Here is a 12693-nt window from a genome sequence, read left to right on the forward strand (position 1 = left end):
TTGCTGAGATGTCATCTCACTTCCTCCTGATATAGCTCCGAACTGTGGAAGGAGTCAAGAGGCAGCGAGTTAGCCAACCCTTTTGTTGCATTTTGCCACATCCACATGAATGGTGGTCACCACTTGGGGCCAGCTGTCCATCAGAATCCACCAGGTCCCAGCACCGCCCGCCCCCCATCCTGAATCTGCTTCAGACGTCGAGCGATCCTTGAGGGAGGTTCCAAGGCAGCGTGAGAGGAGTTGGAAATGGCAACCCTCCAGTGGGTGGTTCCCGGCCTGGGCCCGTCTCGGGCGGCTCTTCCTTGCTTCGCGTGGGCCGTCGGGGCGGATTCCTCTCGCTCGGTGCTTGGCTGGGCGGCGGCGCCCTGCGCGAGGTTCCCTCCCTTCCCCAAGTCAGCTCAAGGCAATGGGCAGGGAGGCGGGAGCGCCGGGCGCCTGGGGAGGGACGGGCACGGAACTGGAGGAGGGCGCCACTTGTACCGGCCGACACCGCCGCCGGCGCCGGAGAAGCCAGCAAGGGCCGCTGCCTCCTAGCGCAGGTGGCCACAAGGAAGCCGGCTCAGGTGCTTCCGGGCGGCCGGGGCAGCCAGCGAGAGCCTACAAACTCCAGGCAAGCGGCTGCGGGGAACCGTCGGTGAGTGTGCGCGTCTTTACGCAGGCTGGGACGTCGGTTTTAGGGAGAGGCGGGATCGACCCATAAAGGGACCGAAGCGTGTCCCATTCACTTCCTCGAAAGTGTGGCCGCGGAGGGGGACTATAGATCCGGCCAGAGCCGGCGTGTTTACCTGGAAGGAGTCTCACATGGCTCCTCGTGGAACTTCCTAGGCAGCGCGCTTACGGCGGGCGGCCCACCCTGACTTTGCCGCTAGAGGTATTGCTCCCCCCCCCCACCTTGGCGGCAAGAAAGCGAGCATGTAGCCTTACCTCGGCCCAGCCCGTTCCCAGAATGTGGATGAGGTCCCGACCAGGTGATGCCCGAGCCTAGACCCCCGACAGCAACGGGAGCCTGGCGCGCGCACCGACGGTGCCTGGAGATGCTGTGCATATATGGCTACCCTGTGAGCGCGCGTTTTGCCCTCGGGTAAACTGTGGGGGCAAGATTAACAGGCGGTGGGGTCTCCCCTTTGTCCGATGGAATGGGAAAGTGTGGAGGGGGGCGCTAGCGGGATCTACTCCTCGAAAATGAAGGAACGTTGGATGAAGAGATCCCCTCAACTTGTTCATTTTGTAGCTTCCGAGTTTAGGAAGTTCTTCCCCCAAAAAACTCCATTTGGTCCGGCTGGAATGGCCCCCTGCGCATGCACAAGGGTGCCTTCCTTCCTTAATATTGCATCACAGCCCCCAGGGACGAGCCCTGGCGCTGGAAATGGGCTTGGTGAGCCTGGGTGGATGGTGGTAGCCATCGCTGAGGGCAAGGGATTGAGCCAGGGTGAGGGGGTTGGGTGGGCATTGAGACCAGCGCCTGTTGGTGGGCTTCCCCTGGGCTGTGAGAACAGGACGCTGGACCAGATGGACTTTTAGTGTGATCCAGTTGTGTTGAACTAGATGACAATTCTATGCTTCTTTAATTGTATCCACTGTTTTGGCCCCACCATACTTTTAAAGCACACGGCTTCTTGGGAACTGTAGCTTGTTAAGAGGTAAACAAGAGTCTGCAGGATTATTCAGGGGAAGCCATGTGCTTTAAATATGCTATGGTGCATCTCTACCCAAATGTAACCATTGCAAATGGGCTGCCTGTGGTGGGGAACTGTTAGAACTACCACGGCTTAAAGTAACTGCTAGAGTTTTCCAATATCTTTAAATACAGGAGCGCTCTCTCTGTGTGTCTCTCAAACTGCAGGGGTGAGGGGAGTAAGGGGAGAACTAGGACCAACCCCGACTAAATGTTATGCTCCTTGGGTGAAAAATAGTCTTGGACTTTCAAGTGTTCTAAAGCAGGTACTCATTGCTTTGTCTCTACTTACATACTGTTTTTTCCAAGGAATGGGTGGGGAGAACAGCAAGGAAAACTAGTTGATAGGAAAGATAAATAATTGCAGGGGGAAGTTGGCTAGCAGTTCCTGCTCCCTGATCCCTTTCAGTGTTATCTGCCTATGTCTGGGAGACTCCAGCTTATTTGACAGAGTTTGGGAGCTGCTTATTCACACACAGTTGTGTATTCAAAGGCTGCATACACATTTACAAACCGTACATTTAAAGCACACACACCCCTACAAAAAAGAATCATGGGAAATGTAGCTTACACAGAGCTACATTTCCTAGCACCCTTAGCAAACTATTATACAGTTCCTAGGATTCTCTGGGTGGGTGTGCTTTAAATGTATGGCATGTCTGCAGCCTGAGACAATGAAACCACAGCTTGAGATACCTCCTGTTTTGTTTCCACTTTCACGATGATAATACGTAGACACACAGCCGCTGGAGTGACTGTAATTTAGAAAGTATTTAGTCTGGACTGGAAAGTAGGGGGATAAGGACAGTCAGTCTGGCACAGAATCTCCCTAATTATAACGCATCTTGATTTACTCTCGCTCTCTAGGCACCTGCAGACCCTCCCTCCCTCCATTCCTTCCTTTTATCCACACAGGCGGGAGGCATTATCAGAGTTCAAGGACACATTCCAGCCAGGCAAAACCCCTCAAAGTGTGATTTATTTATTTATTTATTAAATTTGTATACCTCCCTTCATCAAAAGATCTCAGAGTGGTTCACATAATAAAATGCAACATAATACATAGTAAAAAAATTTAAACCAAAACAACCCCCTTCCCACGGATACATTTCAAAGGCTATAGGATATTAATCAGCCAAAGGCCTGGCTGAAGAGTATCATTTTCTCCTGGCGCCTAAAAATATGTAATGAAGGCCCAGGCGATCCTCCCTGGGGAGAGTATTCCACAAATGGGGAGCCACTGCAGAAAAGGCCCGCTCCACCTTCTGGACCTCATGTGGATGAGGTGTACGAAGAAGGGCCTCAGATGATGCACACAGAGTCCGGGATGGTTTCATATGGGGAGAGGCCATTCCTGTGAAGAAGGGATAGTGAGAAGTGTGGTCTGGATAGAGTCCCAAGGGCCATATAGAAAGGGTTGCATCTGACCTGCAGGCATGAGGTTTCCCACCCCCGCTTTACGCCAAGGGGCTACATTCTTTTTTTAGAAAAAGGTGAAATGAAATAAATAATGGGATGTATTTTAGTGGAGAGAGGATGAAAGGTGGCATGTGAAAGGAGCAGGAGGAGGCAGAGGGATTAGCAGGTGTGGGAAATGATTTGGAAGGCAGAATTCCTGGGTGCTCCACTCTTTTTTTCTTTTTTGGAAGATATACGCCATCTAAGATTAGCATGGAAGGCAGGTAGTTTGGGAACCAAAGCATATTGTTGTTGTTTTTAAAAAACTTCTTTTCCTTAAACTGGGCGGAGACAGGAGCAGAAGAGCTGGTAGCTAGAGTGCCCTGGAGCTATTTCTGTTCCCAGAGATCTTTCTATGGAAAATTACTACTCATAACATTAACTTTTATATAAGTTCCATTACTTTCAGAACATTTTACAAGTCCCATTAAAAGCTTGATTATTCAAATTGCTGGATTTGCCCTCTGTTCACCCCTCCCCCTTCTTTTTCCCTTGGCTGCTTCCTCTGAATGGTAACCTTCAGAGATAATTACCCGGCTGGTTTGGTGCTCATAGAAACCAGAACCTTATGCAGACAGTGTCTGTTTCAGCTGTTCAGACATGTTCTTATGGAAGAAGCTAAGAAAGGGCATGAGCCAGCTCTTAGCAACAGGAGACAAATTGACGTTGGGGAACAGCACCAATGATCTACCATGGAGGGATATTGGTTCTGACCAAAGATTCATCTCCCCCAGCATCCTGTTCTCACATTGGCCAACCAGATGCCCATGGGAATCATGCAAGAGAACTTCCCTGCCTGTCTTTGCCACAAACAAGCATGCAGAGGCATGTTGACTCCAACAGAGGAGGCAGAACGTCCACAAATTTGCCTATCCAAGTTGGTGGCCAACCCTCAATCTTGTGGGAGCAAATTCTACAGTTTAGCTATGCACTGTGTGAAGAAGGGCTTTCCTTTGTTCTGAATCTTCTGACATTCAGCTTCATTGAATGTCTCTGGGTTCTAGTATATGTGAGAGGGAAGAATAACTTCTTTCTATTTTCTCGACTCCATACCTAATTCTATCTAGCACGTCTCCTGCTTACTTGACCTTTTTTGAAACTAAAAAGCCTCAGATGTTGTAAGCTTTTCTCATGTGGAAGTTGCTCCAAGCCACTTGGTCATCCTGGTTGCCCTTTCCTTGGGGTGATTTTGGGGTCTCCCCTGGTGCAATGAATAACAACACCCCTCTTGTTAATCATTGCACTTGCACGTGAGGAGTGTCTTAGTAAATTGCACCCAATGATCTTTTGTAACAAAGTTAGTAGCAGTGAGAAAACAAGTTCTACAACTCTTGGAAGGCTGGGAAGGATAATGGAAACCAACACCTTTTTCACTTTCAATAGTCTCTTTGTGGAAGTGCCCTTCCACCATCAAAATTGACTTTGATCTGGAGGACTCTCTTGCCAGTTGCTGCCAGGCCTGTCTCAGTTAAACCATTTGGCTGACTCTGTAGAGTCAAAGCAAGTCTACCACATTTATTTATTCATTTCCATTTATTGTTTCCTATAAAATCTCTTGATAAATGATTTCACATCTAATACAAAAGATCTCCACTTAAAAGGCTTGTTAATAAAAGGAAGGTCTGCAATGGATGCTGCAAATACCATAGAGACAGTGCCTGCCTGATGTGTAATGGGAGGGAATTCCAAAGAGTAGGTGCCTCCATGCTAAAAGCCAGATTCCTGTATCATATGGAACAGCCCATCCGTTTCAGAGTGCAATGACCAGCTGGGTATACAAGAGGTGAGAGTATCATTTAGGTATCCTAGTCTCAACCTGTATACCCAAACCAACAGTTTGAATTTAGCTTGGTAACTAATCAGCAGCCAGTGCAATTCTTTCTGCAGTAGCATAACATGATGGCAATAGTCTTAGTCCCAGTGAACAGTCAAGCCCTACAGAGACTGTATTACAGCAATTCGGGGTGCGGGGGTGGAGAGGGTTACCAGTACATGGATGACAGTGGTCAGTCTATCCTGGTCCAATTTGACATCTCTTAAACCGCATAGTTTTGGGAGTCTGATTTAGATTAAGGAAATGTTGGTATGAGGTGAGTCTAGAGAGAAGCATATTTTTCACACTTTTTCTAAAGTGTTATTTACTTTGGAACTATAACTTCATCAGTCAAGTTGGATGAATCCTGCTTGATGAAGATGAGATGTAGATGGTGGTAAATCAAATACCTGAGGCATATGTATCAATGTACAGTAGTGCAATGTTTCAGAACTGGAGATGGAGGTGGAAACATCAGTTGACTGCTTTTAGCTCTGTATTTGTTTTCATCATTGATGTATTTCTGTTGTTTATCCTTTGTTGTGCATCACTCTGTGCTCTGTTGGAGGAAGGGTGATTCACAACACAATTAATTATTATTATGAAAAAAATAATATAGGAAATCTCCGTACCATACTAAGCACAGTATGTTTTCCCTACATGGTTCCCCCGCCCCCCATTAACCAACACCTAAACTTCATGCTGACTTTTCATATATACACATTTCACTGTTTGCACATTGTTGGGAACCTGCAATTGTACTGAGAAGCCACAGCCATCTACACACAGTTAATGTGTGGTGAAACTGATGAAGCCGTTCAGGGACCACCATATTCCATGGATGCTCAGTCTGCTGCCATGCTGCCCTCTGCTGTTCTGAATTTTGCCCATGCAGTTTCCGTTTATGTTCCTCTTCGATAGAATGACTAGCACAGAGCAATCAAGGACCATCAGAGGCAGATCCTACATGCCTACCAAGAGAAGTGAAGTCAATGTTGGGGGTCATTAGATAAACAGAAAGGGAGATGAAAACAGATCGCACCCTCTGATCATACTGCTAAAGAGTATCTTCCTTCTGGATTTTGGTGGGGCTGAGGCAACACTAGACTTTAGAGGCAGCATTAGCATTCCCACCTCCTTGGTTCTCCTTGGCACATTCCATGCTGCTCCTCCAACATCTTTGGCCAGGCCAGTGTAGCGAGAGCACTACTATAGCAACCAGAATCTCAGAGACTGCTCTGTTCTATGGTGCCAGAGTCTAGGTGCTGGGCAGGAATGTAGCTGTGAAGGTTGCTCTTTTAGGGTTTCTGCAGAAGGTGTCATCCAGAGGACAGATACACATGTAACTCCTGACTCAGACTCTGCCATCCCATCCTAAACCAAAAGAGAGGAGACAAAGGAACTTTGCATAAGCTATAGCAAGGAGATTGCCATATCTACACCAGTCCATTCAAAGATTTGATTTTCTCCTGGTGGTGTTGGAAGCCAAATCCATCTTCACCATGAGTACTCTATTTGGGTGAGTGAGTAGGTCTTGCCCTCCTCGATGAAGAAGGCATGGCTGCACATTTAGATCTCTGAGAATCTTGCATAGAAGGCAGTATAATTGGTAGCATAGTGGGATCATCTGAATAGACAACACTGATCCCGTTATTCCAGTGTGAAACTATTGGGCATTATATTCTCGGTGGCATCATATACCAGGCAGATTCATGTGGCCCTGAGTCTGGTCCTTCCATCCCCAAGACCAGGGTCCCCAAGACCAGGGACCAGGGTCCAAACTATGAATATACCTCTCTTGTTCAACTCTCAATACCAGACCCTACAAAAAATACCTGTCCTAAAAATAAAAATTTGCTTCCACATAGGCTTGTACTTCAAACTACCACAATAAAATCTATAAGCATCATCACTTTGGGGGACTGTTAGGTTGCCAGCGTTGCTATCTGTATTTTTCTATTTTCCCTGTGTATTTAAATATGTTAGCAAACACATGCAAGGAATGGCAGTTTCTTGAATCCTTGGGTGAGTCCCCTCTGCAGCAGTGTTGCTGACCAGATAGCCCTGCCTTGCCCTGCTTCGGTGCTGGGTGTGGCAGCCATAAGGAAACAATGGGTTTTCTTGGTCTTTGAGATAAGCTGCCTCACCTAGAGATGTGGATGCTGGCCCATGAAAGAGGAAGTTGCATGTCAAAGCACTGCAAGGGGTCCTTATGGGCCTAGAGATGCTACTGCAGTAGATGCCAGAATCTGCCTAATTTGGCTATGTTTTCTGTCCGGTGTAAACACTGGCTATTAAAGTGTTTTAGGGCAGGCACCAATCTAGGAGGCAGCTCCCTCTTCATGTACATGGTATTGTCCCAGTGGTATATGTATGTTGGACAAAGGACACCTAGGTTGTGCAAGAACAGGAAGAGATTATAGGCCCTGCAGCCAACCCATGAGCATTGCTAAAAGTGAGAGGTGACTTTTCTAATCCTTCACTGTCTAAACTGTTCTAATCCTTCACTGTCTTTTGGCAGGCAGTATGATCCCAGTGGCCGAATTCAAGCAGTTCACAGACCAGCAGCCTGCTTTCAAAGTTCTCAAGCCATGGTGGGATGTGTTGGCCGAGTACATCACCATAGCCATGCTGATGATAGGAGTTTTTGGCTGCACTTTGCAGGTGAGTGAGTATGGGGGGTGCCCACGCAGTGCCTAGATGCTGCCATGGTGTCCTAGAATCAGAATTGTAGAGTTGGAAAGGACCCTTGCAATGCAGGCGTCTCAGCTAGAGCATCTATGAAAGATAGCCATCCAACATCTGCTTGAAAACCTCCAAGGAAGGAGAATGGGAATCATTGGAATCTTGGGGTGATGTTCCACTGCCTGTGGGAGAAGAGGCTCTAAATGTTTGGGGGCAGTCTGGGCAAGGGTGGAAACGACCCTAGCACAGAAAAGGCAATTTCTACAGCCTGGGGGGCTGGATTATCTGCAGCCAACCACTTGTAAGGGGTTAGGTGGCCTAGCACTGTGCAGCCTCAGTAAAGTAGGCAGGGAGGCTCTGTTCTCCAAATGTTGAAGACCGACTCTCTCCTACGTGGCAGAGATGAGAGATTGAGTACTGAGTATACTGGATTAATCCAGCCTTAGTACAGAGAAGAAGGTATGGGAGCCACAACTTTTTAGATTCTATCCCGTGTTACAGAAAGGGCATGAAGTAGGGCTGGGAAGGACCTCTGTGCCATGACTTCACCTTCTCTTGCCAATGCTTTGTCATAACTCTCCTCAGATTCAAGAAGCCTACAGAGGGTTAGATCCTTGGGAAGGAAAGATAAGACATGTCTCATATAATAACCCCTCATTCTGTAATCAGTATTGAAAATGCAGCCCTATAGCTGACACAGCATAGAAAATGCATGCAGACAAGTTACTAGCAGATTTATACCGGATCAGATTTCCCCTTGGCCCCTTTAGTATTAAGACTAGATTATCAGTTCATTTAAATTAGGTCCATTTTGACTACATTTGAAGCAGTATTAGATATTAGACTTTATCATTTTAGACTACAGTTGGGGGAGGATGCTTTTTAAAAAAATGTAGAACAAAAACTCCTTAAAAGTGAAATCAGCACATCAGAAAGAGCTGTTCTAGACCAGCCCATTCCTTGCTATGCTAGTTTTCTACCTGCAGGGACTTTTTTTCAAACATATAAAGAGGTACAGTCCATTCAGCCACTTCACGGCTGTACTTGTTCATCCCCACCTTATATAAACTGTTGCGTTCTACCACCAGCTTCTGTTTTATATCATGTTCCTCTCTTCTCTTTCCTAACCTGATGTGACAGGTGACACAAGATAAGATTATCTGCCTTCCCAACCATGTGCCTGATGGCACAACCTTCACTGGTGCATCTTGTGAAGATTTCACGAAAAAGAGAGCCAATGCCTCTGAGCCAATAGGACCTTCTGCCAACCAGCGAATGAATGGATTGAAGAACAACCTAGACCTCCAACAGTACAGCTACATCAATCAGATGTGCTATGAGACGGCCCTCCATTGGTACGCCAAATACTTCCCATACCTCGTGGTCATCCACACCCTCATCTTCATGGCGTGCACCTCGTTCTGGTTCAAGTTTCCTGGGACCAGCTCCAAAATTGAGCATTTTATCTCCATCGTGAGCAAGTGCTTTGACTCGCCCTGGACTACTCGAGCCATCTCTGAAGTCTCTGGGGATAACCAGGAAAATGCATTCTTAGAGAAAGGGTACCGGAGGAGGAAAAGCAGTGCTCCCAGCGAGACAGCTGAACTCAACCCACCCGGGGGATCGGTGTCAGAAAAGAAGGTTTCAGAGTCCTCCCCGGTTAGCCTATTGGACAAAAAGGAAGGGGAGCAGGCCAAGGCTCTCTTTGAAAAGGTGAAGAAGTTCCGGCTCCACGTTGAAAAAGGAGACATCCTTTACACCATGTATATCCGCCAAACCGTTCTCAAAGTCTTCAAGTTTCTCGTCATCATTGCCTACAATGCAGCCTTGGTTTCCAATATCAGCTTCATTGTGCCATGCACTGTCAGGATGGAGGATATGACGGGCTATGACCATTTCTGCTGCAACCACACCAAAGCCCACCTCTTCTCCAAACTGGCCATCTGCTACATCTGCTTCCTTGGCATATACGGCATGACGTGTCTCTACACGCTCTACTGGCTCTTTCACCGGCCGCTGAAAGAGTACTCCTTTCAATTTGCACGCAACGAGACAGGCATCAGTGACATTCCTGACGTCAAGAACGACTTTGCTTTCATGCTCCACCTCATTGACCAGTATGATTCCCTCTACTCCAAGCGCTTTGCTGTGTTCCTTTCCGAGGTCAGCGAGTTCAGACTCAAGCAGATCAACCTCAGTCATGAGTGGACGGTGGACAAACTGCGGCAGAAGCTGCAAACCAACGCCCAAGGCCGGCTGGAGCTCCATCTCTTCATGCTACCAGGGTTGCCTGACACCACCTTTGAGCTGAATGAGCTGCAGTCCCTGAAGCTGGAGCTCCTCAAAGATGTGACATTCCCACCCTCAGTGACTCAGCTGGCCCAGCTCCAGGAGCTCACACTGATCAACTCTCCTGTCAAGCTCTCTTTCACCTCTCTTATGTTCTTCCGTGAACAGCTGAAGGTAATGACTGTGAAGTTTGATGACATCAAAGATATACCACTATGGACCTACAACTTGAGAGGCTTGGAAGAGCTGCACATCTCGGGACTTTTCAGTCCAGAGATGGGCCGGGCAGGAACTCTGGAGAACCTGCGCGAGCTGAGAAATCTGAAGACCTTGACTCTGCACAGCAACATCTCAAAACTGCCACCTAGCGTGTCTGATGTTGCCGCCCATCTGCAGAAGCTCAGGATCTACAACGATGGGACTAAGCTAGTGACCCTCAACAACCTCAAGAAGCTCTTCTCTGTGCAAGAAGTGGAGTTGATAAACTGCAACCTGGAACGCATCCCCCATGCTGTCTTCAGCCTAGTGAACATGCAGCAGTTGGACCTCAAGGATAACCAGCTGCAGTCCATTGCGGAGATCATCAGCTTCCAGCATTGCCGCAAGTTGGTGTGCCTCAAACTTTGGCACAACCACATTTCCAGCATTCCTGAACACTTCCGCAAGCTCAAGACCTTAGAGCAGCTTGACCTCAGCCATAACCGCATTGAGGTCCTCCCTTCCCAACTATTCCAGTGTTCTAGGCTGCACACTTTGGACCTTTCCTATAACAATATCCAGGTCATCCCCCCTGGGATGGGAGTCCTGCAGAGCCTTCAGCATTTTGCCATTTCTCACAACTCCTTAGAGGCACTGCCAAACGAAATCTTCTTCTGCAAGCAGCTCAGGGTTCTCAAAGTAGGACACAACAAACTGCATCGCCTCTCTGACCGAGTGAGTTGGCTGCCTTCGCTCTCCACGCTAGACTTGAGAGGAAACCCACTTCAGGCCCTTCCCTTGGAGATTGGCCAGTGCCCAGTGCTCAAACGGAGTGGCCTGCTGGTGGAGAGCAGTCTTTATGAGGCGTTGCCTTTGGAAATTAGGGAGAAAATGGAGGATCAGTGATGAGGAGAATGATAAAGGGGACAGGGGTGTCCTCTCATGTGTTGGCCCCATTGAGTCCAAACATGGACTGAATGGGGGAGCTGGCTGAAGTTCTATCTTCGGCTGGAACCAAGGAGGGAATGGGAACTTTTCACCCTAATAAGGGAGCAAAGGAATTGAAAAGACACAACAAAGAGCAAAAGTAGAAAGTGACTTTTTAAAAAATAAACAACCCTGTTTTCTGAATGGATAAGACCTCAGGAATTATCCATTGGGGCGGGGCCGGAAGCACAGCTACACCTGACCAAATCATCATTATAGCTATTTTTGTACATGTGTTGTGTACTGGTGTATCTTTGTGAAATGCCCTGGGGCTTTGCGGGATTGTTTTGTTCAAAACTCCTTTCTCTGTTCCCTTCTCCTCATCAATGTGTTCAGCTCGCAGGCCTGTAGCTTACAAAGCCCATCTTTTGAGCTTATTAGAAAACGTTCTTTTCTGCAGTTTCAAATGTCTATATATCATGGGGTGGGGAATCAGGGACAGGCAACTCTTCAACAGGTAAATAGCCTAATTCCTTTTACTTCTTTGTTCAAAGAAGGGCTGTGTTCCTTACCAATGGACGGCCAGAGCACAATGCCTTCACATACCACTGACTGTAAGGAATCTTATGTTTGTGTGTGTCTGTGTACCTATGCATGTATATCTTCATCCCTTCTGATTTCTGTTTTTGTCACATTCTAATCAGGGTGACAAAGGGACGCGGGTGGCACCCTGGGTTAAACCACAGAGCCTAGGACTAGCGGATCAGAAGGTCGGCGGTTCGAATCCCTGCAACGGGGTGAGCTCCCGTTGTTCGGTCCCAGCTCCTGCCAACCTAGCAGTTCGAAAGCACGTCAAAGTGCAAGTAGATAAATAGGTACCGCTCCGGCGGGAAGGTAAATGGCATTTCCATGAGCTGTTCTGGTTCACCAGAAGCGGCTTAGTCATGCTGGCCACATGACCTGGAAGCTGTACGCCGGCTCCCTCAGCCAATAAAGCGAGATGAGCGCCGCAACCCCAGAGTCGGTCACGACTGGACCTAATGGTCAGGGGTCCCTTTACCTTTACCTAATCAGGGTGACATTGGTTTATCAGTTCTGCTTGAGTGCTAGAGCTGAACTTTCTGGCTGTTCAGATCTCTTCCCACTTCAGGCTAGGAGAGCCCAGCACCTCAGATCCTCTTCAGAACTCACTTCTTCTCTCATTACCTTCTCACGTAATTTCAGTGAGCACCACACATGGAAGAGAGGAGGAATCCTGCACTGTGAAAACCCATCCTCACTACCACTCATGAAATGCCACCTCATTTCCCCCTGGAGCCTTTAATCAGTTCTTCACATATTCTAATCCCATCATAGGTTAAATTAAGGAAGTCACTTTCTCACTCCTCCTATAAGCACAGACATTCGTTCTACCCATTTTCTGTAATCAAGGCAGGTAAGTGCCTTTTGCTTAGCACATGAAGGAGATGTGGGACACACACACACCCACACCCCGCCGCCGCCTTTGATTCAAGTTGGCTGAGCTGATTTCCCAGGTGGCTTGGGCTTGCTTCTGTTTCATCCCTTTGGGTCTCAGCTCTCTTATGGCCTCTTGAGACACAAGCAGACTCTTCTGGGCCTGCTATAGCCTGGCCTTCTCTTCCTGCTT

General features: G+C 47.8%; 1 protein-coding gene and 1 long non-coding RNA gene across 6 annotated transcripts; one reads left to right on the top strand and one right to left on the bottom strand.

Annotated features, from left to right (window-relative positions):
- The first annotated feature begins 239 nt into the window (after nt 1–239).
- On the top strand, nt 240–11337 carry LOC128407684 (volume-regulated anion channel subunit LRRC8E-like). 5 transcript variants are annotated; one of them, XM_053376368.1, is made up of 3 exons: nt 240–634; nt 7472–7610; nt 8772–11337. In XM_053376368.1, exons 2-3 carry the CDS (start codon nt 7473–7475, stop codon nt 11022–11024), a joined length of 2391 nt encoding a protein of 796 aa, XP_053232343.1. In that variant the 5' UTR covers nt 240–634; nt 7472; the 3' UTR covers nt 11025–11337. The 5 variants fall into 5 exon arrangements, with proteins under 5 accessions (XP_053232343.1, XP_053232340.1, XP_053232342.1 ...); XM_053376365.1 differs by having other exon boundaries at nt 241–634; nt 7468–7610; XM_053376367.1 differs by lacking the exon at nt 240–634 and adding an exon at nt 671–871 and having other exon boundaries at nt 7468–7610.
- LOC128407689 (uncharacterized) lies at nt 5225–5856 on the bottom strand. The gene is made up of 2 exons (XR_008328857.1): nt 5654–5856; nt 5225–5505 (listed from the first exon to the last, which is right to left on the bottom strand). It is a non-coding gene; the product is annotated as an uncharacterized LOC128407689 (long non-coding RNA).
- Nucleotides 11338–12693: the final 1356 nt, after the last annotated feature.

The sequence above is a fragment of the Podarcis raffonei genome, chromosome 2, assembly GCF_027172205.1.
Source record: "Podarcis raffonei isolate rPodRaf1 chromosome 2, rPodRaf1.pri, whole genome shotgun sequence".
Lineage (NCBI taxonomy): Eukaryota > Metazoa > Chordata > Lepidosauria > Squamata > Lacertidae > Podarcis > Podarcis raffonei.

Coding starts and splice junctions, on each gene's coding strand:
- LOC128407684 (XM_053376364.1), top strand. Junction 7,611..8,771: donor TTTTTGGCTGCACTTTGCAG/GTGAGTGAGTAT, acceptor CTGATGTGACAG/GTGACACAAGATAAGATTAT.